The sequence below is a fragment of the Gadus morhua genome, chromosome 17 (assembly GCF_902167405.1).
Source record: "Gadus morhua chromosome 17, gadMor3.0, whole genome shotgun sequence".
Classification (NCBI taxonomy): domain Eukaryota; kingdom Metazoa; phylum Chordata; class Actinopteri; order Gadiformes; family Gadidae; genus Gadus; species Gadus morhua.
Window position 1 is genome coordinate 16,469,844 of NC_044064.1, and position 27,601 is coordinate 16,497,444.

At 44.9% G+C, this 27,601-nt stretch overlaps 3 protein-coding genes across 4 annotated transcripts in view; 1 reads left to right on the top strand and 2 right to left on the bottom strand.

Annotated features, from left to right (window-relative positions):
* Positions 1-3,649, top strand: part of ankrd53 (ankyrin repeat domain 53) — a 5,438-nt gene extending 1,789 nt beyond the window's left edge. For both annotated transcript variants that reach the window (XM_030338411.1, XM_030338410.1), the window contains exons 5-6: positions 144-264; positions 652-3,649. In XM_030338411.1, coding sequence (XP_030194271.1) covers positions 144-264; positions 652-1,260 — 730 coding nt within the window. In that variant the 3' untranslated portion in view covers positions 1,261-3,649. The remainder of the gene's footprint in view (positions 1-143; positions 265-651) is intronic.
* tex261 (testis expressed 261) lies at positions 2,603-8,333 on the bottom strand. Its single transcript, XM_030338412.1, has 6 exons — positions 8,079-8,333; positions 6,822-6,901; positions 6,330-6,483; positions 5,911-5,978; positions 5,475-5,577; positions 2,603-4,091 (listed from the first exon to the last, which is right to left on the bottom strand). The coding sequence occupies exons 1-6, from the start codon at positions 8,146-8,148 to the stop codon at positions 3,976-3,978; spliced, it is 591 nt and encodes a 196-aa protein (XP_030194272.1). The 5' UTR covers positions 8,149-8,333; the 3' UTR covers positions 2,603-3,975.
* A 1,085-nt stretch (positions 8,334-9,418) lies between these two features.
* Positions 9,419-23,671, bottom strand: shtn2 (shootin 2). Its single transcript, XM_030338409.1, has 17 exons — positions 23,480-23,671; positions 22,459-22,523; positions 22,254-22,314; positions 21,823-21,917; positions 21,299-21,488; positions 20,429-20,526; positions 20,024-20,105; positions 19,744-19,838; positions 17,160-17,306; positions 16,344-16,488; positions 15,772-16,021; positions 15,566-15,627; positions 14,851-14,948; positions 14,414-14,446; positions 14,268-14,321; positions 12,324-12,477; positions 9,419-10,239 (listed from the first exon to the last, which is right to left on the bottom strand). The coding sequence occupies exons 1-17, from the start codon at positions 23,511-23,513 to the stop codon at positions 10,034-10,036; spliced, it is 1,869 nt and encodes a 622-aa protein (XP_030194269.1). The 5' UTR covers positions 23,514-23,671; the 3' UTR covers positions 9,419-10,033.
* Positions 23,672-27,601: the final 3,930 nt, after the last annotated feature.

Here is a 27,601-nt window from a genome sequence, read left to right on the forward strand (position 1 = left end):
TGCAGTAAATATTTAAATAGTCCTGAGCCCCGTTTCTCAACAGCGTTCATTAAAGATTCATCTCATTTTAATGTATGATAAATTGTACTATTCAACGTGTGTGTGTGCGGCCTTTGTTTTGCATGTGTTTGGCTGCATCTTAGGTATCTCAAAGACTGTATGTGGAAAGCCAACAAAAAGAGAGAGCTAGAGATGAAGAGGCAGGTGCCGATCCTCTACCGGGACCTAGTGCTCATGAGCAAACTGGACGAAGGCAGAGAGAAAGTATGCATGTTTTTCACATTTTATTTGTGTGCAGACTTCCTTTCGAAATGACCCATGCTACTGCTGAAGGCTTGCAAACTAGGTTGACATGGGGACAAAGGTAGTGGCTGTTTTTTTTTTTTACTCCTTCCAGAGGTACTGGGATTCGATCTCTAATGTCCACGGCCCAACCCTTGAGCAAGATGCCCGTAACCCCTCCTTAACATGACCTGTATCTGAATGGAAATCTGTTGGGTAGCCAATATGGCTAAATTAGTTACTTATATGGCTATGTTTCCCTTTTGGAGAAAAAAAGTTGATATGGAACACCAATGCAAAGACATTGAACACCATCAGTTAAGTACAAAATCTAAATACACTCACTTCACATGGGGCCTTTATATGCAGACGAGGAGGCGGGCGTTGATTGAGAAGAAGACGGAGGAGTGGGCTAGCAGGAAAGGCCTAGGGCCCCCCCCGGACCCGCCGGCCAGCAGCAGCCTTGTCAGCCAGTTCCACCGGCAGTGCCTCCTCTCTGAGCCTCCAGAGAGCCGACCCAAGCCTCGGGCCCAGACACGGGCGCAGCAAGGAGACCCTAGGCAGCGCTGGAACACCTCGACCCACACCACCAGGTCGCCTCCTCCACCCCCGACCTCCGTCTCCAAACCCCCCCAGGCGGTCCGCATGGACGACCAACCCACGGAGAGCCCCTCTCCGGAGCCGGACCTGCGGGGCTGGGTCACCCTGTCCAAGGCCACCGACGGGGGGCACCACCACGAGTACACCACCCGGTGGGAGAGCTCCCCCTGCCGGGCCCCCGACCTGCCGCTGGACGCCCTGGAGAGGGGCCTGTTCCCCAGGGCCTTCCCCGGGAGGATGGCCTCCCCGCGGGACTACCGGCCCTGGAGCATCCTGGACCAGCCGCGCCTCGGGGTCCCCCCAGGACAGGGCGGCGCCTCCCCCTGGACAGAGGTGGCGCTGCACCTGCCGGACGTCCTGGAGCCCGGACACTACTGAGCCAGCGAGGGGTTCTGAGGAACAACAAGGCCCCTGGGGCGTCGTTTGTAAGTCTTATTTTAAGGATCATCTTGTATTTAGCCTGAAAAATGCCTAAGTCAATTAGATGAATGGGGCAGGTAGTGATTATGGAATGTAAAAAGCACTCTTATTGGAACACAGGGGTGATTCAGGAGCGGAAGTAGAGTAGAGTTAGGTTAGATATCACAATTTGGCAAAAATATGAATATATGCAATAATGCTAAGAGGCTAACAAAATGCTTGTGTTCAGTGTGGGTGGTTGATGGCTGGTTTAACCAGCTTCACCTGGCCCAAGACAGACTGATTGGACTCTAGTGGCTGGGTGAGGCTGCACACCTGTGATCCATTGACCAATCAATGCACCCAGGTTGAACCAGCAGTCACACACACAGTAGAGAGCCCAGAAAAGCCACCTAGAGGTGGAAGGGAGCACTGCTACAAGAGGGGATGCATTTCTCAAGAAGATATTTGCCAACTGTTCTATGACTTTATATTCAAAGTAGAAACTAAGAATAATCGTTTCAATAAAAAGATCACAAATATAGTGTAATTGATATAACTATAAAAATAAACGATGTAAACGAAACAATGAGGAAAAATCCTTTGTATGTCAATTGTGTGCTTCCATTGTTGATATCTCCCCTGATTCACTTTCAAGAATTAAACAAAACACGGCTCATTTGACACCTAGCCGATACTTCTACGTCTCTAGATACCGAACATTTCAATGCCAGAGACCAAACAGAATATTTTAGACGATTTAAGACGTAAGTGAAGAGGTGAACACGCTGAGGGGGGGGTGGGGTGAACCGAAGGTGAGACTGAACTGGGCCACTTGTCTGACGTACGGAGCCTCACACTCTCCCTCGTCAGGCCTCAGGGAAATGAGTGTGTGGTGGAGGGCATGTCAACAGCAGCCCAGGTGTGGGGCTGAACCACGTTACCAAAGGATTTTTTTTTTTTTTTTGTGTGATTGGCTTTGTCCTCTAACAGAGAGTACCGTCACATATGGCTGTTCGCTAGGAGTACTGCTTTGTACGCGTATCGTGAAAGAAATTGATGTTGCAGGATGCGTTCTCCCTAACAATGTAGTATATACATGTAAAGTAGTATATGTAGTTCTTTCCACCTCGTGCATTGTGGGAGTTGGATTCTTGTGAAACAGGTTAAGACAAAATTAAACAGATAAGACATTCATTGTACTCCTGCTTATGAAAAAACATAAGACTGCTTTTGCAACAATAAATACAAAAATAATTCAAACCTCTGGGCATACTCCAAATATAGCGTCTATTGTAAACTGAATGTCATACCACAGAAACAAGAATACAATATATTTATTTGATATTAAGGCAACAAAAGCATGCAAAACTCAAATTTGTATTTTGAAATCTTTAATGTATGGTGCAGCTTTGTGCATACAAACTTGATTTCCACCCACCGTAATCAATTAAAAAAGATTCTAAGTACTGCCTAACTGCCTTTCTTGATATTTCTCTCAAATAGCTGAAGCAGTCCAACTCTTTTTCATCAGACCCCTATTAGTTTACAAAACAAAATACATTGTACCGACTGTACCATTTCTTTCCTTAAATGCGTTAATTTGTCAGGTGACCTGGGACCAAAAATGTTTCACCACCAAAGCCTACAGGGGAGGGGCAAACTTAAGACTATTAAAAAGCAGTCCCAAAGAAAGAGTTTGTGATTGGTTGATCGATGAAACACAAAAGAAGACCAATTTTTCTGCTCATCCCTCCTCTTCCTCCTGCCGCTTTACAACCTTAAATTCTATTCCATTAGGAAATGCTGTGCCTGTGTTGGGGTGGAGTGGGGTTGGTGGGGTTATACCCATTAACCGGGAATCGCCTACCGCAGCGAGGTCAGAATAACGTCCGGAAATCCTCTAGTTCGCTTCTACTGCAGCTTAATCAACTTCGCCAACACTGTGGTTCTGAACCTCATCAAGTCTAGCGCTGAGAAACACTTTTTCCCTCCCCACATGTTTTTATAGCAGCTGAATTGGGGGCGGGGGGAGGGATTGTCGCGTTTGAATTTGAAATTCAAATGCGGCACCCAAAACAAAATTTGGGTGAGGATTTGGGTGACTTCCTGCCAAGAAATGGAGCGACGCACAGCTGTGGCTCAACTAGTGTCCCACAGATGGACAGTGATATTAAAACTTAGAAAAAACGGTCCCTCCCCCTTTACAGCTCCTGCACTCCGATGTTCCTCCAAGTGACGTTAGAATGTATGGGGCGCATTAGAACAAAAAAAAAGGTGCACAGCAACATGAGAAGCCATCGCGGTACTGTTTGAGTCCCCCCACCCCCTGGGAAGTCTTCGTCAACGGTACATGTTTTTTGGCAGTCAATACAGACGCAGAGACAAGACGGACGCACACGACAGACCCAGCCGGCCGCGACCCGTTGTAAACTCTCCAGAGCAGTCCCCCGTCGACGGCAGGCAGCTCTGTACGTCGGGGTCCGTCCCCTTTGGCTTCCTCTCGCTCTTTCTCTCCCTCCCTCCTTCCCTCCCCCGTTCGCCATAGTCCGAGGGAGAGAGTTGAATACGAATTCCATTGATTTTTGTTTTTGTTTAACCTTGTAATTCCCCGCCCCTCAAATCAACGTCCACCACTGCCCCTGAGCCTCCCCCCTCCCTCCCTCCCTCCCTCCCTCCCCCAACGTGTCCTCCTCAGTACATCTTCTGTCGGCTGGGCAGCACGGCCTCCTTGAGGAAGGAGAACATGGACAGGATGCTGGACCTCTTGCCTCGCTTGCCCTTGGTGAAGTAGTTGGACACCACATCGTCTGGGAACAACAAGAACAAGAGATGATTATTACGGTACTGTGGAATGACCAAGGCAGACTCAACTGGATATACGAGGGAACCAATTCAAGACACACAATATTGATCTACACAATTCAAAAAAAGTAGCGGTGGTGTCTGGAGTCAATGCATTGCTCAGATACTTGTTATTAAGTTATATTGTGACATTGTGAGTATCGCAGCAACCGGTCAAAGCAGTCAATACCCCGCCAACTAGGGGTGTAACGGTACACAAAAATCTCGGTTCGGTACGTACCTCGGTTTTGAGGTCACGGTTCGGTTCATTTTCGGTACAGTAAGAAATCAAAATGCTAAATATAAATGTGCTTCATAACATGTGCTTCAAGTTGTTCATATAACACACTTTTGTGGTTTTTACAATAGGAACATTAGACAATACAAAGCTAGAATTCTGCTCAAAAATATAAAGATTCTGAAATGTAGAAATAAAAATAAATAACATTGGCTCACTGTTTTTTTTTATTTTAAATGTATTATCTAATGTGCAACAATGAACAATTGCAACACTAAATAGTTTCAAGTGGTTGCTCAGATTAATTTTTACTCCCCCCCCCCCAATCTTTAGCCCTGATGACTTTCACTCAATCTATATGTTTTTTTGCCAGAAAAATCAGCTTATCCACATTATTTGCAGGATAATAATACCCAAAATTTGAGTGTACATACGTTGTACCCTTCATGTTACTCCCGTATACCACAATGCAATGTGGTTGTGTTTTTCCGGAGGAGAAGAAGAAGCTGAATAACCGCGAAAACGAATACATTTAATGATGGAGAGAGTTATTTTGGAATTAACATAGAATATTTAGCATTCAAAATTAATTAAAGAAAAACTTGAACAATACAACCAATACAACCTCCAGCTTTCCTCGTGTGTGCCCGGTTTGTTTACATGATGTGGTTACATCTGTCTGCGTCACAGGAATACCCGGCGCATTTACTGACGCAAATGACGTTTAGAAATGTTCAGCGTAGTGTCCGAATTCTCGTTTGTTCGTTCCCTAAATAGTGCACTATATCATGAACACTGTATAGGGAATAGTGAGCGAGTGAATAGGGAACAGTTTCGGACACAGCTAGTGTGCGCAACTGTGCATGTGCGGCCGCAGCATGTTCCACACATGCGGTCCTTAATATGTCCGTATGGAAACTCGTTCGGTACGCCTCCGTACCGAACCGAGCCCCCCGTACCGAAACGGTTCAATACAAATACATATACCGTTACACCCCTACCGCCAACATATACACACACGCCTATAGTATAGACGGGGACACGGACCGCCGACGAGGTCATACAATCGGACACAGGAAGCACAGGTGCTTCTCCTGGTGGTGGAGCTCACCTCCTTGCTGCATGGTCGAAGGAAGGACGTTCTCCCCCGCCGACAGGGACACGAAGAAGGAGAAGGGGATGATCCACAGGCAGATGGTGAAGTAGGCCAGCACCTGCAGGTAGGCGGAGCCAACAGTTAAGATAAGTCTGACAAGGGATGGGAAACAAAAGGTTGCAACGTGAAAAGTCCAGACTGTGAATCATGCGCTGTTGCAGTCATTATACTGTAACTGGCCAATCCCTCAAGCATAACCCATTCATTATGGGTGTGGTGTTTTAAACAGGGTAACGGGGGGTATGGGACTGCTGTGTTTCATAGTCTCTATTCAGCGAGGAGAAAGGACCTCTGAACCAACCAAACTGTGCATCATGTTCTTTACTCAAGGGACGGAGTTATGGGAGAGGTCGAAGGCTGGGGGGGAAGGGGAGGATGGGCTGGAGCTTACCTCCGAGAAGGGGTAGTACTCCTCTGCAAAGTACTGGAAAGCCATGTAGTGGTTGACCACCACCAGCACTGGGGAAGAGGTGAGGGGGAGAGAGAGGTTATGGATGATGCATGCGCATGGAGAAGTCATTTCGTCTGATTAACTGGTGACGGGTTTGGTTTACTACGATAGCAACGTATTGCAGTCAACGATCGGGTTTATCTGGTTTAATAATGAGACCCAATCATTTAAAATAGTTCATCAAAGCTGAAAAAAATTAAAAATGTACATAATCCAAAAACATTAGATTATTTAATAAAATATATTGAAATCAAGCTATCGTAACTAAATTAAGAAAATAAGTCACTTATTTCAATTCTGATTCACATTGTCCAACTCTAGCAAACTTTTATTTTTAACCAATGAAGAGCTCCACTCACCGCAGGAAAGTATAAAGTTGGGCGAGCTCAGCAGTATATAAGGGAAGGTCTGTAGGAGGCCAAAATACACCAGGTTGGTGAAGAGACCCACGGCCACATTCAGTGCAGGGAAGCCCTCAAACAGATACAGGGAGGCCAGGACCCCTGTGGAGAACTGGAGAGATCAGAGGCACAAACAAGGTTAAATCTTCTCCTTCCACCACCACCCATTGGGATACCTTGATTAGACATGGCAATACTTCAAAAACAGTTTAATTTGTTTTGAATGTTTTGTTTTATCTTCTGGGGTCATCATCAAATAATCTTGGGGTTGATATACTTTTATCCTTAGCTGTTAAAGAATCAAGGCGAGTTTGACATTTTGTATACACAAAAGCAATATATTCCCAAAGCTATATTTATGTGTCGTACTGTCATAATGTACAAAGATGCCCCCATTCTAGGCGACGGCGTACGTGCGTGACACTGTGACACAAGTAAAAAGGTACAAACCATTATCATGTACTTTATTATTCGGCGCGTGGCCACTGTGTATTCCTCTATAAGTTCTGCCAAGTAATAGAGACCTGCAGCTGGAGAGACACAGAAGGGAGGACATTTCATACATGTTTTATTTTTCAGGAGCAGTGAGTCATCTGCTACCACCTGAACTATGTGTTTTGTATTTGTGAGCAAAATAATCAAACAACTCTTGACTAGGACACAAACACACATAGTTATTAAATGCAGCAAAACAACACATTTCATCTAGCCTACACACCTCCTTCCACACTTATTAATTTGACCTGATTAATAGGTCATATTATCACGGTAATGTACGTTGGCCATAGAGCATGTTGATGGTGCAGTGTGCCATTGTAACTGAATACCTATGAAGTGAGTCATCCCATAAAGCAGAGGCTATGTTTTGGACTCTATTCAATCAAGCCGGTCTAAAAAGAAGACTGAATGAGAGCTGGATGATCCAACAAAATAATGAATGAACCAATGTGCGATCAAAAACGTCATAATCTGATTTTTTATGGACGTTTTCTGGGAGCAAATATATTTCTGTATTTAATCCTTTAGTCGGTTTTAAGCATGCTGTAGACAGTGCAGGAGGTTCATTCATTGCGTTCTCTCATCTCCACTGCTATTTCTATTCAACCATTTGTATTTGGGAAATGACAATAATGTTCTTTATTCGCGACTCATTCAGGACATGGGGTTTCTACCCTCCTGTCAGCTGCAGGTGGTAACGAACAACCACAGTGTAAGTGCACACCTGGGCGCTTGAACGTGGTACGTGTTCTGATCCCTTTTAACCTGCCGACGTGGACACGTCGCTTCCGCTGAGCAATGGGCGTTATTCGTCTGCCCCACTAGGGACTTTACATCGTACGTCTGTACAATCTTTCAATCGTTTCGACAGCAAGGGAGCTAGCTGCTGTATCGCACATAAGACCAGTATCTAGGGGTTTTAGCGGCGTTGGCTATGTTTGGTTAGCCCTGCAACACACAGTTGTGGATTACTCAGAGGTAGGGTAGCAGAGTTTGTCTCCTGTCTTATCTCTACTTTCCTTATTGGAGAACGAGCTGAGAATTGCAACAGCCGAAGTCCAATCACACGCCGTAAATGCGATTTGCACCGAATTGCATGGTTTTATTGAGTAGAGGGGTGAACTCCCACCCTGTTGAGTCGCTATCCCTGGTCGGCTAGCATGACAACATTAGCTCAGGCGTTCAGCAGACACTCGTGTAAACACTTACCGATCGCTAGAGTAACGAAGGATATTTGGATCACCAGCGACAGCCAGCTTAGTAAATAAATAAACCACATCTCTCTGCATGGGAAACGCCACACAATAATTAGAAATTTAAATAAAAAAATACAATTAAGTGCTAGCGGCTAATTGTCAAAGTTCCCCCCCTAGCCGTCTTCTCTTTAGATGCCGGCGAGAGCATAACAAGGACCCGTGTCTCAGGAAAGGGAGCCGACTCTGGCGCTACAGCGCCCCCTCAGGTTGGAGGAAGAACTGCTTTCTCTCTATTACACTTATTGGTTAGTTGGTTACTTTGGTTACTTTCCTTTCATTACTTTTTCTGAATCCCTATATCTGACAAAAAATAAATCAAGTAGTCTTCTCATGGTTTACTCTGAGTACCAAAAGTTACCAAACTTATACGTCCATCCATTATATTGATCCAAAACTGAGTATGACGAGAAAAAAAACATGGGCATCATCGTTTAAATAACGTCTTGGCTCTTAACTGAGAGCCTGTCTTCACACTTTGGACTGTGAATATTTAATAATTAAACCCGTCAGAGTCTCAAGGAGTCGGCGCTTGAGATAATGGAGGTTAGCCAAGTCCTGCCACTCCGAGGTGTGTGTTGCGCACCTGGATGCAAAACAGGGTGTGTGTGTGTGTGTGTGTGTGTGTGTGTGTGTGTGTGTGTGTGTGTGTGTGTGTGTGTGTGTGTGTGTGTGTGTTCTGACATTTCCTTACCTACATTATTTCAATAGAAAACACCTTTTGAGGTTCAGAGGCAAACATTGAAAGATTGATGTTAGGAAGTGGGAAAAGCCAGCCCTCTGGTCAAAGAGCTAAATGAAGTAAATATATAATGCAGGAAAGAAGCGTGTGAAGAAACTAAATGGTGTCAGGTTCTAAAGTGATGCTATAATTCCATAGTCTCTTCAAATGCTTTTAAAAACTTGAGCTAGAACTGTGTATGTGTGTGTGAGAGTACGCATGTGTGCGTGTGTGTGTGTGTGAGAGAGTATGCGTGTGTGTGTGTGTGTGTGTGTGTGTGTGTGTGTGTGTGTATAGTGGTGTGCGGGTGTTCATGCATGCAAGCATTATATATGGCGTGTGGATGTGTGGAGGTGTGAAAACGGATAGGACCCTCTGCATTTCCATGCAGCCTAGTGAGATCACCGATGGCTCTTATCTCAGTGGCACCTCTGGACTCCAGGTGTGTGTGTGTGTGCGCGCACATTAGAACCCTAATGGCCTCTGTCGGGTCACTGGCTAGTGGAGATACGGTGATGAAGGAACCGACACCTGGGAGCAGGAAGTGTAAGAAAGACAAAGGCCGGAGTGGGGTATAAGTATTCTCACGCATCTATATTTTATTGACCCTTCCTGACGTGTCTTTCTGAAGTGGGTCAGGCGAAAAGGTGTTTGTAAGGCGCGTTAAGTCGCTGCTTCGCTTTGAATGGAGAAAATGTGGATGTGAAATGTGGAATTCGGATGAGAAGTTGGGGTTGGTTTCGGTTACAGTTTGAAGGAACCTTCGGACATCTGAACTCCTACCTGGGTCAAGAGCTGCCTGCAAGAACTTCTGGGTAGGAAAATGACTATCAACCAAACCTATTGGCTAATATTCTATCTTTCCTTGATATTTATGCATTTACACAGAACAATTAAACAAACACATGCTTGGTTTTGGTTGCACATTAGACGTGTGGGGAAGGAGGGTGGTGTACTGGCTAGGATGTTATATTCCCAACCTACGAAAAGGTACTGGGTTCGATCCCCAAGGAGCAAGATGCCTCCCCAACCTCTAACCTGCTCCTTAACGACACGCTTCTGATTTAACTGTTAATTCCTTTGGACAAAAGCATCCCATAAAATAGAACTGAATAGTCAATAGTCAATAAAAAAATGAACGATCACTCGATTCAAACTCGTATGGTTTATCTCTTGGCTCCATGTCGTCCTTATTTCCCCTCCTCCTTTGACGGGTCGTCTCCCTTGGGGGGCTCTTCGTCTAAGTCGTCGCCAAGGACCACTGTTGACGCTCGGATGCGGGAGTCCCTCTTCTCCCGGTTCTGTCTGAGCCTCCGGAGCACGGGGGCTCCGCCGTCCTCTTCCCCCCAGGCAGCAGCTCCGGACGCTGGGCTCCACGGGTGGGATGCCTGGGAGTCTGGGGGCCAAACAGACAACACCGGGGCGCAGATTAAGGTGGAGGACAGAAGTGGTAGAAGGGATTTATGATTCTGAAATGGTGATCCGGCAATCCTTATACAGATATATATACTAATACTATGTACATAATAGCAATATTAGGTTTCCTCTTTCTGTGTTAAACAATACTAAAGCTTATTAATGACAAAATTATGATAATCATGATAATCATCATGATAATAAAATAGCAATACTAGTTCATATGAACGAATAAATTAATTAACTTCAGTTCAAAGAGCCGTATAGAGAAGTATAGACAAAATAGTAGAATAACTAGTTTTTGTTCATGTGCAACAAATGTATAGACAAAATGTAATCTCAGTACAGGATGACATGAACCTACTACACCAAGGCCCAGTTTCCCGAAAGCATCGTTAGCCTAAGTGGATCGTAAGGTGCGTCGTACGAGCATCGTACAGTTTTCACACAGTTTCCCGAAAGCATCGTTGGTAACGAACGTCGTGAAAACGCTCGTAACGCTCGAGTGCTCCAGGGTACTCGTAGGACGCTAAGAGCATCGTTAGCCTACTATAGTATAGAGTGAACTCATTATTGCATGCGGGTGTCTTCATTCATAAAAAAATGAAAACATTCGGGAGTATGCAATAATACAAATTAGTCTAAAGAGGTAAGAGACTCCGTCCCCAGTAAACCGAGAAACCCCGCACCGTGACGAACGGGGGATTTGACCCCGTGACGAACGGGGGATTTGACCCCCTAGGTTTTACACAGGAAACTTGAGATAAGAAGGTGAAATCGCCGGGCGTGCCATGCAGCGACCGAACCGGCTCGGCAGTGTAAAAAGACCTATAGCCAGGGTTCGAGTTAGGTGGGAGCCATTGGGAGCTGAGCTCCCATAGAGAGAGGTCTGGCTCCCATGAAAGCATGTAAACTCAAATATCTGTGAAAATACGGAAAATACAGCAGCATAATATTGTAATTACAAATAAAGCTATTTTCACTTCCACATGCAGAGTAATATTGACGCTAAGTGGGATAATAAAACGCTGTTCATTATCGGGAAAATAAGCCCAGACAGGGCAAACCGGACACCGACGCTAAACGGAGGTGCTTCGACCTGAAGGGGCTTATTTTCGATTATGAGCGGCTACTTGCCAAACGAAAAAATAACTTCGCAAGGTGACTTTTTACAATTTATTTGTTAACATATGTAGTGTTGATCAGCAGAGAAATAGATAGCCAAAGACGTTGACGTCGCTTAGCAACCGAAGAAGCTGGCGTTGCTGTGAAGGGCCCATGCAAGTGAACGGAAGGTTCCACGGCATTGAGAAGAGCCGTTTCATAATAACGTCCTATACCCCCCCCCCCCCCCCCCCCACATCAAAATTCAGCGCAATGGAATCATAACTCGAACCCTGCCTATAGCGTATTCATCCTGCCCAATAATATGGGCAGGATCTAGACCAAGCTCTCCTAATCGGGTCAGCAATAGCCGTGTTTGAATGATAATGAATGAATGGAACGTTGCATTTTTAATGTCTACAAATATTCTATACTAGAGAGCCAATCAATGAAACCTTATGCGGAATCAGATAAAGTCGGCTCTCTTGCTGCGCAAAGTATGTTTCAGAAATCAGCACATTAAGATAAATGTAGTTGTCACACAAGCTATTTTGGATTTTTGTAATATGGAATTATTTCAGGGGGGGAAATGCTGTGAATAAATGTAGGCACAATGCGTTCAGGATTAGGACTGATATATATGTCGGCCTAGGCCTAATCGATTGTGTTTTAGTATCTTTAGCATTCATATTATTGCACTTATAGCCTGTTTCTGCACCATGTCAGTGGACAGGTACAATCCTACGAACGTCGTTAGTGCAGCGAATGCGCGTTCATATTAAGAGGAGTTTCGGGAAACAGTCCAAAGAAATTAACAATGGTTCGAAAGATCCATCGTGAGAATGATCGTACGAGCGAAGATCCATCGTTATCGGGAAACTGGGCCCAGTGCAACTATGCGGTGCCACACAAAAACAAAAACAAACAACCACGCATTTGGAGGCGCCTGATTGGCCGTACCCTCTGTTTGAGTGGCGAATTGCCCGTCGCCACCTTCTCCGATGGCCCGCCTCCTCCTCTGGAGCACCCGCATCAGCTCCGGCGAGCCCACGTTCCGCTGCATCCTCCTGTGACTGGAGGCCGCTCGCTGCTGATCCTTGAGTCTCATGGTGTCCTGGAAGGGGGGGTCATGTGATCAAACCATCAGCCCAGGGCCCCGTTTCCCGAAAGCGTCGTTAGCCTAAGTGGATCGTGAAGTGCGTCGAAAGGGCATCGTAGAGTTTTCACCGCGTTTCCCGAAAGCATCGTTGGTCACGAACGTCTTGAAAACGCTCGTAGCTAACGAGTACTCCAGGGGTGCTCGTAGGTACTCGTAGGACGCTAAGAGCATCGTCAGCTATAGCCTCAGTGGCGTCACCATCGGACATTCCGTATATTGGATGCGTTTTATTAAAACGCATTGCGCCTTTATGTTCTTAGTTTGGTAATTAATAAAGATTATTAATTAATTTATTAATAAAGATGTTAAAATGGCCAAAATAAAACGGGACAGTCCAGAAAATGTTTGCGCAGGCAGGGCACTCAAAATGTGTGAGAGAAAGTGGGGGGATTTGTGCAGACTTACATAGGCTACTCATAAAACGTAGCATAAAATAATGTAAAAAAAAAATTAAATTAAACAAATTAAAAAAAATAACGAAATTAAAGAAATTAAAAGAAATTAAAAAAAATATAAAAAACAAGCAAAGAAGCAGGCAAAAGGCTGGGATATTGTGGGGATTGGTCAAGTTGACGGGAATGTTTAGTGACATGAGGGAGGGTGGAGGGGGTTAAAAAAAAGTCTCAATCACTATTCGACGCGCATGAAAACCAGCCGCGTAGTTATGAGGGAGGCCGTCCTCACACCGATCTTCCTCATCGTCATCGTCCTCAACGTCCTCCGGTTCAAGCAATGCCACCCCAGCCTTAGCTGCAATGTTGTGCAACATAGCCGTCACACATATCACGGCGCATGACTTGGCCGGCGAAAACTGACTTGTGAAGGCATCTAAAGCGCAACTTCCACCTCCCGATCGTGCGCTCAACGATGCACCGGGCCAGACGGTGGGCTTCGTTGTATTCCTCATCATGGACGTCTCCCGGGTTATTCACAGGTGTGAAGAGGAATTATTTCAGGGGGGAAAATGCCGTGAAACGCACAGTGCATTCAGGATTAGGACTGATATATGTCGGTTTAAGCCTAATCAATTGTGTTTTATTGTCTTTAGCATTCATATAATTGCAGTCTATTTTTTTGGTAGGCTACTCTGCTGTTGTCCTTGATGGGGATATATTTTAACCCTTTTTAACACAATTTTCCTGCGACATTCCTGCGTCTCTCCCTCCTACGGAGCCCATTTCAGCACCGTGTCAGTAGACAGTTACAATCCTACGACGTCGTGAGTGCAGCGGATGCGCGTTCACGTTAAGAGGAGTTTCGGGAAACGCTCCAAAGAAATTGACGATGGATCGCAAGATCCATCGGGAGAATGATCGTACGAGCGAAGATCCATCGTTATCGGGAAACGGGGCCCAGGTGAAATCAGTAGGAACACAAGCAGGTTTTAAACTAGGTCAAATGTATCGATTGAGATAAGAAAAATAAAAGATTGATTCCCCATGGAACTAAAAGGAACAACTGGAGCTTTCTTTTGCCTTTCATTAAGGGTTGTTTTCTCTATGCCTTAATTAATGAAACACTTTGGAAAGTCTTGAGGTCAACTCTTTAAATTTTACTTCAAGTATTAAATGTCTACTTTGATATAAAGAATATATTTTTAGGGTTCTGAGGTTATTCTAGGAATGTAAAAATTAGAAATACAAAAACAACAGCACAAAGAATGGCACAAAATACGTTCTGGGGATGTTCTCCTTCTTGCTATTCCATAATTAACAATATTATGTCAAATCAAAATTAATTATTACCAGCATTCCTTTCAACTCAAGAACTGCAGATTTCCTTTTTTCACTCCTTGAGTCCTGTTGCAAACAGACACTTTATTTACTATAGTCAATGAACAGGATATTATGGGATGTTTAAGTATCAAACGACAACAGGAACCAACCCTCACCTCCCAGGAGCTCTCGTCGCTTTGAGGGACCGGCTAGGAAGGACGGAGAGAAGGAATAAATTGAAGGTTTGAGATAAGTATACAGAATCAATTTACCTATTTAATTATTAAATATGCTCATTGTAACGCTCATACATAATAACGGTACTTAAGGAATTATCATAAAGTTGGCTTGGGTCGTAACCATGGGGATAAAAAGTCCCACCTTTTTCCTAGGAATCTTCACCCAAAACAAATGATTTGTTTATCTCCTAGTGTTTGATCCGCACACCCAAACAAATATCCCAGTATCAAGTGTAACACACAAACAAAGCCCTTACTCACACACAGCGATTACTATTTCTGCTCACCATCACAGTTCACCCATTCACTCCCTGAATCATCCACTGGTGTGCTTAAGTGTTATTCACAGCCGTAGCGATTAGTGGTTATCATACCGGGGGTTTGACGGAGGGCCTGAGGATGATGCCCTTCTTGATCCTGTCCATCATCTCGTCCACCGCTTGGCCCTTCAGGTCCCCCAGAGCTGCTGCTTCTGAAGGGTCCACACACACACGCTTACGGATATGAGACCAGACACACCAAGCACCCCAAGGTTTCTGCATTTCTTCCCTTGTTTTTGCCATGAACTAACTCCTCGTATGCGTCTCTAAACTTGATTGGCTGTGAAATGCATGGTGGTTCTTGTGTTTGTGATTTTCATGTATTTGTGCTGGTTGTTTTTTTGTAGCCAGAGAAGAAACATGACCTTGCCGAAGTATTTAAACATCTCATAATTAGGCAGATCTCTAGTCAGAGCATGAGAACGTGCACTTGTAGGTTGGTGCACGGTAAGCAAGGTTAATATCCACATGCATCAAATATATGCATACATACCATGCACATTCATGCATACTTTTTTCTTTCTTTGAATGTGCATATGTAGTTCATTCATTCACTCATATTATTTTGTGTTCGTGTACAGTATATTAGTAGTTTAGGAGTACATTCGACCCGTGATCGAATAATTTCAGGGGTATTTTTACTTATTTTTTCTATGTGTTCCGTAGTGAGAGATAGGTGAGTTGAATGAGATTAAGAAAGGTGTCTTCGCACTTCTTTAGTAGTTAAATCACCCCAAAACGTATATTTCCAGCTTGTCTTCCAACTTACTTTTCTGATTATTCACTTCTGATGCTCCTTTCTTCTTCCTTTCCCGTATGGCATCAAGTGGGCTGAAGAGACAGACAGGGACAGACAGACAGAGAGAAAGACAGAGAGAAAGACAGAGAGACAGACAGAGAGACAGACAGAGAGACAATGTCAAAGGTAACGTTTTGCCGCATTTGATGAAACAACGAAGACTGAAACACACATACTTGATGTTGATGTCAGACGGACAAGGAGCTGGTGGTGGAGGAGGTGGAGGAGGTGGAGGAGGAGGAGGAGGAGGAGGAGGAGGACGAGGAGGAGGAGGAGGAGGACACCCCAGTGGAGGAGGAGGAGGACACGCCAGTGGAGGAGGAGGAGGACACGCCAGTGGAGGAGAAGGACGAGCTGAAAGGGAGTTCTCCCCTGCTTGTCTGCCTTTTTCCTGCTCTTCTTTCAATGCCTGCTTCAAGTGGTACACTACAAAAGAAACACCAAGCTAGTACTCTGTATGCCGGGCGACGTCTGTTGAGCATCCGTAGTTACATTGTTTAAATGCCTAAAGATGTTCAGACCTGCATTTACATTTTTGGTCATTTGGCGAGCAACAAGTACACAATTAACATTGCAGTTACTACAAAACGGGCTGTACCTGATACGTACCTTTTGTACTTTATATTGACCTAACTTTTTGCTGGTGTTTTTTTTGTACAAAATGTACCGCATCAACGTATACAAGAGCCCATAATAAACCCATTCGCAGACCTAGATGACCATGGCACGGTGTTCTACGTGTGCCAACCTTCTCTCTGGAGATGCTGGATGGTGTCCCGAGCCTCCGTCAGCTGGACCTCCAGGCTCCTCCTCTCCTTCTCCTTCATCTCTTGCTCCATTCGGAGGGTCTTCAGCTCGGACAGGACCATACTCTCCCTTATCACACCGTGGCTCTAGGAGGATGGAGGGACGGATGGGTGGATGTTTGGTGGATGTTTGGTGGATGTTGGGTGGATGGATGGATGATTGATGGATGAATGGATGGATGGAGGGAGGGAGGGAGGGAGGGAGGGAGGGAGGGAGGGAGGGAGGGAGGGAGGGATAAACAAAATTAATGGGAGTAGAAAAGGGGTGATGAGAAAGTGAACAATTATAAGCCAATCTATTTACAACCTCTTATACCCAATTCCTCCTAGTCCCCACAATCCCCCTGTCTGATACTCCCTCTTTCTTCTAACACCACCACCTCACTCTCTCCGTAAATCTGTCTACAGCTCATTCACTCAGTCTCACTCCAAGAAAGAACCAAGACAAAAACAAACACAACAAGCACATCCTCAAAAGAGAACCCCGATATGCAGGACTAGTTGGAATTCTGTTGGTCCGAACCTCACTGCTAGATGCTACTAAATCCTTCACACTGCCCCTTTAAAGCTGCAGTATTTAGGTTTTTGCTGAGCCAGAAGCTCTGCTCATTTGAAACTCAATAAATATTTGAAATTGAAAAAGCCAAGCCTCTCTGACCTTGCACGACAAACATTAACTCTGGAACCGAAAATAGACAGTTTAACCCAATTGTGCTAAACGTGTATACCCCACCTTTAATGCGCATACACACACATACCTGGTTGTGGTAGTGGAGCTGTATGTCCCGTAGCGTCATGCTGATGGTGGAGACCATCCCCAGGGTGTGCAGGAGTTGCTTGCTGGTCTCCGAGTTGTCCTTCAGCTGCTGGTTCCTCCTCTGGATCTCCTGGTCCTCCACCAACACCTGGAGACACAAACCCAAGTACGCTCAACGAACGATATGGTATTTCTTTTGACCTTTCTAGCCATTGACGCTTTGAAAAAAGTTGAGGTACATTTCTTTCAGGAGCAGGTAGGGGGTTAGGGCCTCTTGCCCAAGGAGGTGGGCAATGCAATTTGAACCGAGTGCAAACTTCTACTTTCACTGTAGTTGCAGACAGTCTATTTTGAGTCTTGCTTTGTTTATGTTGAGAGTCGGGCAGCTATTGGGGTAAAAATAATTGTCCAAGGAGAACAATGGAATATGGCAGACAAGACCTAGACATTGCCACGGGAAAGCTTTTCACAGACCTCAAACCTCGGTGCTGAAAAGGTAACATTGGATGTCAACCAATCCATCAATCATCAATGCCGTGTGTGTGTGTGTGTGTGTGTGTGTGTGTGTGTGTGTGTGTGTGTGTGTGTGTGTGTGTGTGTGTGTGTGTGTGTGTGTGTGTGTGTGTGTGTGTGGCGCTACAATACGACTTTTAAACACTATCCACGGGAGGTTGTATTAAAGAATACAACAGACGGTTCACAGGCCTCTACAGAAACCCAGGACAGGAAGTGCAAACCTGCGGCTTTCATTAACTTACTTTTCACTACGAGGACAAATGCTCAGCCTCACAAGTCCCACAGGCACAATGCCTATGGTGTGTGTGAAGCGTGTGTGTGTGCGTGTGCGTGTGTGTGTGTGTGTGTGTGTGTGTGTGTTTTGGTTCAGGTATCAGTGTTGTGCACAATAGAAACAAACACATGGTTACCACTAGTCTAAAAGAAACCGCCCCTTTGGCAGTTAGATTCTCGCACAGCAATTAACCCCCGCCCCCTCCCCCACCACGGCAATTGGGACAACAGACACAAGGGTGGGGGGGGGGGGGCACCGATAAAAAGCCCCTCTTTAAATTGCTCTTGTTCGAGCCGCTTTCGCGTCGTTACGCCGCCCCGCCATCACAAGAAGAGAATAGGGTGGTGAAAGGAGGAGTGGTGTTTTCAAAACACATGCACACATACACAAAACACACAACACACAACGACCCGCACGGAAACAGACAAATAGCAGCACGGCAGCGGCAGTGTAGACAAGGGTCTTTCACTGCGAAGGGAAGGCTGTTGCGGGGGGAGTTGAATCGAGGGTAAAGCGGGGGGGGGGGGGGGGGGGGGGGGGTTGGATTGTGTGTTGAACAGTCCTTTTCACAGGTAAGGAGGGGGGGCTGCGTCTATTGTCTGGCTGTCCGCTAAGTGGAGGGGGGGTGTGTACAAAGGGGTCGGCGGTGGCTATCCGCATGTTTGGGGGGGGGGCATGAGACGTCAGGCGGGCGCAGTAGTGACAGGCTGCGCTGAAAAGACCGCTATTCTCCCACCAGGGGGCCACCATGATGACCGCTAATTATGGGGTGGTGTTAGGGTGGGGACTTTGGTGTGGTGGTGGTGTTTAGGGTGGTGCTGGTGGTGGTTGGCAGGGTGGGGAGGGGAGGGTGGTATATTTTGGTGCCACAGAAAGACGGTCATTACTGAAAGGACAGTCCTTCATTACAGAGCAAACTCTCTCTCTGTCTCTCTCTCTCTCTCTCTCTCTCTGTATCTGCCTGCATGTGTGTCTGTGTTTGTCTGTGTGTGTGCGTGTGCATGAGACTGCGAGAATGTGATTCCGCTTTTGTCTCGTGTGTGTGAACGCAACCTTTTATCTCAAGAGTGCTTCGTTGTTTTGTCCGCCACCTTGCCTCTCTCTCTTCCTCTGTCTCTCTATACTGTCTCTCTCTAATCTAGTTATAATCTCTCCCTCTTTGTATCATCTTTCTGCAATCTTTCGATAATCTCTCTACCTCTCTCTCTATATAATCTATTTATCATCTCTCCCTCTCCCTACCATTTTTCTGCCATCCCTCCATAATCTCTCTGTCTCTCTCTGCTATCCCTCTATAATCTCTCTCCTTCTCTTTGTCTCTCTCTACCATCTCTCTTTAATCTCCCTCTTACTTTCTGCTATCTCTACTAATCTCTCTACTATATTTATTCAAACATTAAATTATTTACTGATATATCTATTACCTCTCTACCTCACTATCTCTCTCTTTCTCTCTCTCCGTCACTCCCTGCTAGTGCTAGTGGCCAGCTGTATGGAGGCTAGGGGCCCAGCTGTATGGAAGCTAGGGGCCCAGCTGTATGGAGGCTAGGGGCCCAGCTGTATGGAGGCTAGGTGCCCAGCTGTATGGAGGCTAGGGGCCCAGCTGTATGGAGGCTAGGGGCCCAGCTGTATGGAGGCTAGGGGCCCAGCTGTATGGAGGCTAGGGGCCCAGCTGTATGGAGGCTAGGGGCCCAGCTGTATGGAGGCTATGGGCCCAGCTGTATGAAGGCTAGAGGCCCAGGTGTATGGAGGCTAGGGGCCCAGCTGTATGGAGGTTAGGGGTGCCCATGCATACCTGGTGGGCGAGGACCTCCGCGTGCTGGCGCAGCCCCTGCTCCAGTTCCAGCTGCTGAGACATCTCAGAGAACTCCTCCGTCACCAGCTGGGAGACTGTGGGCGATACCAAACACACACACATACACACACACAAACACACACACACACACACACACACACACATACACACACACTTATCAATCAGACAACCTACATACACATACATACTGCATACAAATGACTGAGGATGGAGACTGAGGATTAAAGGCAATATTTTGAATATGTATCTGGGATTTCACCTCGTTTCATCTTGTTCATGGTCTTGCTCTGCTTGTTCATTTTATTTAAGATGGCGTCTTTCTCCTTCTCCTCCACCTCTAGCTAGATATGGATATAGATACACATCCCCATAAATGGGTTTGGTTAGTTCCGTTTTTTTATTTTGCTTGCACATATTCTATAGCACTTTGGGATTGTGCTCAATGAAACTCATTTTGTTTTCATTCATAATTCATTATTCTAGTTCTATTTTAGTGATAAAGATATATATACAGATTATAACTAACAGTGTATCCAAACATTCACAGGAACACAGTCCAAACAGTCCAACGTACACACAGAAAACACACACCCGCACTGTGCATGAAGCATAACTCCCCATGCAGTCCAATGTGTAGCGTACTGTTATATGTGTGTGAAGGCACCTGTTCCTTCAGCAGGGTCATCTCTGCGTTCAGACTGCTGACCAGTTTCTCCAAACCCATCTTCTCAGACAGGAGGCTGTCTACCATGGCCTGGAGCTCTGGAAGTGGGAGAGACCGTACGGACACAGCATAATCTTTTGTGGTTTCTTATGGGATTGATTTTTTTGGTATTGGCCTGGCATTGGCACTGCACACTTTGACAATTTATACATTTTATCATCATGTCTTTATTGCTTTTAACTCTGTTCCCTGTGTGTTTTGTCTATGTTTTCCACACTATGATCAAGGCTGCCTTAATGCACGGGCTTACCTGGGCTGAAGCCCCAGGGCCTACGACGATCAGAGGGCCTATCATGAGCTGCACAGCCACAGTTGTCTCAACCCCCCCCCCGACAACGGCAGAATGTCGGAAAATAATTTACACGTCTTCATTGTAAGATCCCCTATCATGGGGCCTACGAAACCTCTCAGACCCAAGGCCCAATGGCAGGTTAATGCAGGCCTGACTATGATACTATGACTACGAGTTTGATCAGAGCTGAAGACCAACTTCTGCAAGCTTGCATATGGGTCATGATTTGCAGCTTGAAGATTGGTTTTCATTTGTGTTCTGATGATTTGTAGTTTAATGCAATTTTTTGTTGTTTGTTTTGGTTATTTTTTCAAATGTATGTCAGAGCAAAGAGTAGTCATCCCAAAACATTCAGTGCAGAATGTAGATTATTAGCTAGTTCAAACACTAAACGTTCCATGCAGCATGAAGTAGTTCTGTTGTAACGACCGAGTTATAACAGAACTACTGCATTGAACATCCACTGCGTTCAGCACAGCGAGTAACAAGCTGATAGTTCGGACAGGCAGCATGCTCACCGTCCATCTTGGCCTGGCTGTGCAGACCGGCGTCCGCCTCACCGCTGCCGTCCTCCTCCAGACCCTCCTCCGCGGCGTCCGCCAGGGGGTCGGCCATCATCACACCATCCGCCATTTGCTCAGGCAGCTCCTCGATAAGAGGCATCATCATCTGGCTCCTCCTCTTCAGGACCCTGTTCTCTCTGGTCACCTAGGAAACCAGGACGACGACAACAGCATAGAGCATCAAGCATTTATAAGTACTATACCGCCAAATGTTTTGCTATTTCATATTTATTCATTAGTAGATATCTAGCCACAAATGCTTAGCCACGTAAACTTCATAAACAGGGTTAGGGTTAGGGTTAGTAAGTATCACGGAAATTATGTTGAAAGAAATGAAAGAGGAGGGGCCAAGAGCCGGGGGGGGGGGGGGGGGGGGGGGGGGGGGGGCAAGAGGAGATGGAGGAGGAGGGGCCAAGAGCTGGGGGGGACAAGAGGAGGAAGAGAAGGGACGAATAGGAGGAGGAGGGGCCAAGGAGCACCTTGACAGCCAGGGCCTGGGCATTCTCCCTGCAGGAGCGCTCCACCTGGAACTGCGTCTCCAGGACATCCATCTCCTGCAGCAGCTGGGAGGACACTGTGGACAGGAGGTGGAATCCAATGTGATGAATTAATTGATGTTGTACGGTATGTTGTGCTGGGTGTGTTGTGGTGTGGGATCTGTTTTTCTTACGTGGTGCTTTGTTGGCAACCAACTTTCAGAACAGTACACAACGCAATGCAAACCAACACAGTAACACAACCCAATCATCGTCAAATGAACAAAACACCAGACCATCATCCAACCAAGAACACTACAGCACAACATCACACAACACGCACCGAAACAACCCCAGCCACCAAATTCCGATGAGCCTGAAGAAAAGTTTCACTTTCAGCACTTCGAGGTCTCGACACTCATGCGAACGCTCACCTTGTTCCAAGTCTGACAGCCTCTGATTGGCCTCGTCCCTTTGTCTTGCCAAGATAGCACACTAACAACACAGAATGGACCAATGGTTATTATGGCATTGACAATCCATTGGTCCAACATTACGGCCCTCATCTCTCTGCATTCATAAAAGGAAATGCAAAGGTATCAAATCAACCAGATCTCTTCACGTTGCCATCAGTTTTACCTGAATGTCTTCACCATCCTCATCGTCGTCCGAGGAAAAATAACAGTCGCCCTCCCTCTCAGACTCTGTTGGGTGAGGAAGGAGAATGAATAGATGACGAAATAAGGTGAGGAGACCATCACTAAAAGGAGAAGATTGTTATCATGCAGGGCGGCCTCTTGTATCCTGCCCTTTGACATCAAGAGAAAACGCTAGGACCATTGGAAGTACCCCGTGGAATACAGGAAGTAGAATCAGGGAACAGAGATGTGTCGGATGCGGTTTATCTTATTTTCTGTGTTTCACTTCTGGCATAAGTCTTACGGTGGAAGAGAGGCCAACTGCAACTCTCCGTTGGGAAAATAGTACATTTGTAAAACAAAAAACAACAACTGTGACAAACCCCTTTAGACTTCATCCAAACAGCCCCAAGGCTGCTCAAACAAGAGCCCCCCGCATGGGGACGTTCTAGGAAACTAAAATTATGGGATTCAGCATTCAAAAGGAAATTCATTCGATTTTTCTTTTTTTTGTGGATTTTCCAAACATGATTCAGAGCACTGGGAGAGCAAAAAGAGAATATTATCGCAATTACGTGTCTGGTTTGTTGACACAACTGACCACCGGTGTCACTTGTAATTAATTGGGGCCAGAAATGGCATCTCTCTCTCTCTCTCTCTCTCTCTCTCTCTCTCTCTCTCCCTCTCCCTCTCTCTCTCTCTCTCTCTCTCTCTCTCTCTGCTTACTTTGACTGTTTAGTGATTATTTTAAAAAGGTGTTTTCACATTTCAGGAAGGAACAAAAAGTGCTCTCTCACAAAGGGATTATGAAACACATCCAGCCAATACACATTTTAAACCACAAAATTAATACATTTTACAGGATTCTTAATTTAAAAGTAATACCAAAGTATCTATGACAGTGTATTTTACAAAACAAAAATTGCAAAAGCCTCCCAAACTCAATGCATCAATAATGCTACAATTAACAATAGTACACAGAGTTCATCGAGGCCTGTTTATTTATTAACCATGGGTCTTACCTGCAACTGGACTGTCTTCATTTTGGTTCCACATGATGTTGTTTGAACAATATCGGGCAATGACCTGCAGCAGACTAATCGATGGCGTGTATGGCTGGCCAAACTAAATAACTTGAAAAGTAATTTATATCCAACAGCACAAACAAAGAAGGAACTGAGAATCTCAACCTCGCCCTCCCTTGCGGATACTTTTCAAAAGAGGGAACTTAACATCATTTCAACATAACAGCGACCAGACATTTGTCTCCTGGCTGTGTTTTTTTGTAGTTCATTCATCATTGGTTTTGAGATTGGGATTTTTGTTGAATTTCTGAATGCATTTTTTTAAAGAATGACCGGGTGAAGGTTGCAGTCTATGGCGTCCGACCTAACAAAATTAAAAACACACTTAAGCACTGAATCACAGTGTGTGTGTGTGTGTGTGTGTGTGTGTGTCTCAAGAGATTCCTATAGTCAGATGTGTTGACCAATCTGAATGTTTAAATTCCCCAGCTTCAGTAACCTTAATTAAGACATGGTGTTAATTAATTGTTTTAGTGGGCACAATTATTCAGCCATTGCCAGAACTGTTTTAATAGTAGAACACAATCTTATACAGACCTGTTTTTTTTGTGATTTCAGCAGAAGTGATGTGGGTGGGTTGTAAATTAAAATAAAATGAATGTATTTTTGTCAAATATGAATCAAAACCTAACAGAATGTCTTTCTCTACAATTAGAAATCATTCAGAGAAAACCAAAAAGCAGTATTTCACCTCGAAACCTTTGGTCCTCATCTTAAGAATTCGAAAAAGCTCTGTAATTCAAGGTTTCAAGAGGGCATTGTCGCTGCGGGGCCAATTCCACAACTAGCAAGCCAAATGCAATCTGTGTGTGTGTATTTAGGCTTGTTATTCCATTTCACCTCATGTTGGCGGGGAGGGGGGGTTAGGGGGAGTTGTTGGTCCCACGAGGGATGATTGTCTACCCGGCGACACATCAACGTCATTCAGCTACACCAGGTCCAGGGGTTAAGGGCCACTCCTTCGTCAGCCCATGAACATCTCCACCAAGAGTTCACGACCTCTGGAACATCACAACCTTTCAACCAGAACAGGACAAGGCCGTGTTATTCTTGAGAAGAGGAGAAAGGTGATGATGACGGTGATGAAGAGGAGCAGAGCTCTGTTTAGTTAATAATTCAGAAAGCCTCTTTATTTACTGCCCTCAATCCTGTTTTATTCAACCCACTAGCGTGAATGAAACAGGCATGACATGAAAATCATTGGTTGGAGCACAATTATGAGGCTACTTTTTAGAGTATTTTCTGAGTATTTTGATTGGCTGGTTAGGCCAGATTAACCACAAAAGTGTGGTGTATAGGCCTACAGTGTCAATAAAGTGCAAGGATTTACTAGTTATATAGTTATATTTATATTATTTTTTTTCGTAGGCCTACGGCATTATGTCCCTGTATACACAGCATGCAATTCATTCCAACAGTAGTTCTGTCAGGTAAAGCAAAATCCAAACATTTTAATTGGATGTTACATAATTGATTATTCCTTAAACAGAATTTTCACATATTATTATATTAAATTGCAAAAAGGAATGTTTGTATGTAACCGCAGGAAGGACGGCTTGTGTTCGCGGCCTACTACAGGGAGGAGTTTGGGCCAAAAATGTAAAAAATAAAAGGCCCCAGAACGGGGCACATATGAGCCTATTCGTCGTTGCGTTGCTTTATAATAAATACATACACACTTGTTTTTCATTAGCTTCTTGCCGTTTATTTCACACACAACAAAACATGACACAAATGGTAAGTATTCACCGCAGCCGGGCACACACTAAACTAAAGACAAACTAAACGAATAAGCCACTGGTTTACACTATAGCAATGTAAGCGTAAAACAAGGCGGGCACGAGAACAGTACGCCTACCTTTAGGGAACTTTCCTAGCAGACTTTCACTGTCCTCACAATACCCCCTTTCTTTATAGGTCCATGACAAGACCGCAGGTGCTCCGTCCCCAACGTAAAACAAACCCCAACAAACCAAACCTCAAACCACCCTCTGAGATTAGTTCCACTGCTGGGCGGATCATTGAATAAAATGAGAACGGCAAGTGGAAATCACTCGGCTACATTAACTATCTTTAAAAATATATAGCCCTAGCATAATTTTGTTCTGTAATGATACAATATATAATACAAATGAATTATTCCGCAGTATAGGCCTATGAATTATCCATAAAAAACCGCATTAGTTATATTGCATACAATAAAAAGGTAAGATCGTGCATTTTAATATATCGCCTACATAATTGGAGTAGTCCTTCATGGCCTACTATTTGATATGATATGCGTCTTATAAAGTAGGCCTAATAACCCAGTTTATTTCCATTCATCTCTCAGTTGCAAACCTAATTTTCTCATGTTGTCATGTTGACCTTTGCTAATGAATCGTCAAAGTATGGCTGAAGGTGAACTTGTCGTTGAAGATTAGGCCCTAGCGATCCGGTGGTAGTCCTATCCATGCGGGAGGGAACGTCTGATCTTCCCTGCATGGGACGTCTCTGCGTGAATTAAGATTTCAACAAACATAAAGTAGACCTATCTAATGACATTTTCCCGGTGGGCCAATGCTATGAGCCGTGATGAAATAGGCGTGTGTGTTTACTCACAGCTTTGATAGGACCTAGGCCTGCATCCCAATTTGTAAATAATAATAATAATAATAATAATATTGATATAGCTATAAAAAAATAACAAATAATATGTTTGGCTTATTATTTATTGTATTTGTTTATTGCCAATATATTCTAATTATTCAACCACCACAAAATAAATAAATAGGCCATTCATGAGTTATTAAGGCCTATATCTACACCTAATTCATTCGTTTATGACTCGTTTATTTTTCATTTTGATTTTTTTTAGAAACAATATATAACCTCATTATCGAAGTAAAGTCTACAGGCGATCAGCTATACGCCAACGGAGATGTAGCCTACTTGTTTGAATACCAACGTTACTGGTACAGGCCTGATAGGCCTGCTGAGAACAAACCTCAGGGAGAAGTTTGATACCGGACGTTGTCCGTCAGTCCAGAAAATCGCAGTCCATCGCGAAAGATACCCGGTTAATTCGGTCAGTTTTTCGTTCTAGATAGCTTTTTTGGGAACCGTTTGGGGTCGAGGGAGGCTAAACGTGCGTGGCTGAAACGCAGCATCAAGGTTAGTGCCCGCCTCTTAGCTGTTAAAAAAGCGACCTTGGCTGATCACCATTGCATTACACTCGCTACTCGATTCTGTGAAGGGTTGATTTTTTTGTTTTCTTCTTTTTATTTTATTCTTTATATATGGCTAGTTAAAAAAAAATAGGCATACCCGTCAACCGGCCCATTTGCGATTTGACCGTAATTCCCTACGGTGCATATATAGGCCTATTACTATTATTATTACACAACGTCGGTTTGTGTAGGGCTACTTGTTAGTATAATGGTGAATAAATATTCTGCCCTACAGTGTTGTTCTGAGACGCCGGATCAGTGAGCTTTGAGTCCAATGATCTGATGTGTAGCAGGCCATTGGCAAGCACACACACACACACACACACACACACACACACACACACACACACACACACACACACACACACACACACACACACACACACACACACACACACACACACACACACACACACACACACACTCAGACACACACAAACACCTGGCATGGATGTGCCTTTATAATCGGTGTGTGAGGTGTGGGATTATCTGGGCTTTGCAGCTGCAGCTGTTGGCAGAGGAGCTAACCTCTAGCCCACGGTCCGGGGTCAACGAGGGGTCGACCCAGGGTCGCGACCCTTGGATGAACTGTAAGGCGCAAGGTAGATCTACATGGCAACAGTACAGAGAGAGAGAGAGAGAGAGAGAGAGAGAGAGAGAGAGAGAGAGAGAGAGAGAGAGAGAGAGAGAGAGAGAGAGAGAGAGAGAGAGGGGGGGAGGGGTAGAGGGGAAGGAGAGAGAGAGAGAGGAACAAGGAGAGGGATAGAGAAAATGTGAGGGAAGAGAGAGCGTGAGAGGAGGAGAGTGGGAGAGAGAGAGAGAGAGAGAGAGAGAGAGAGAGAGAGAGAGA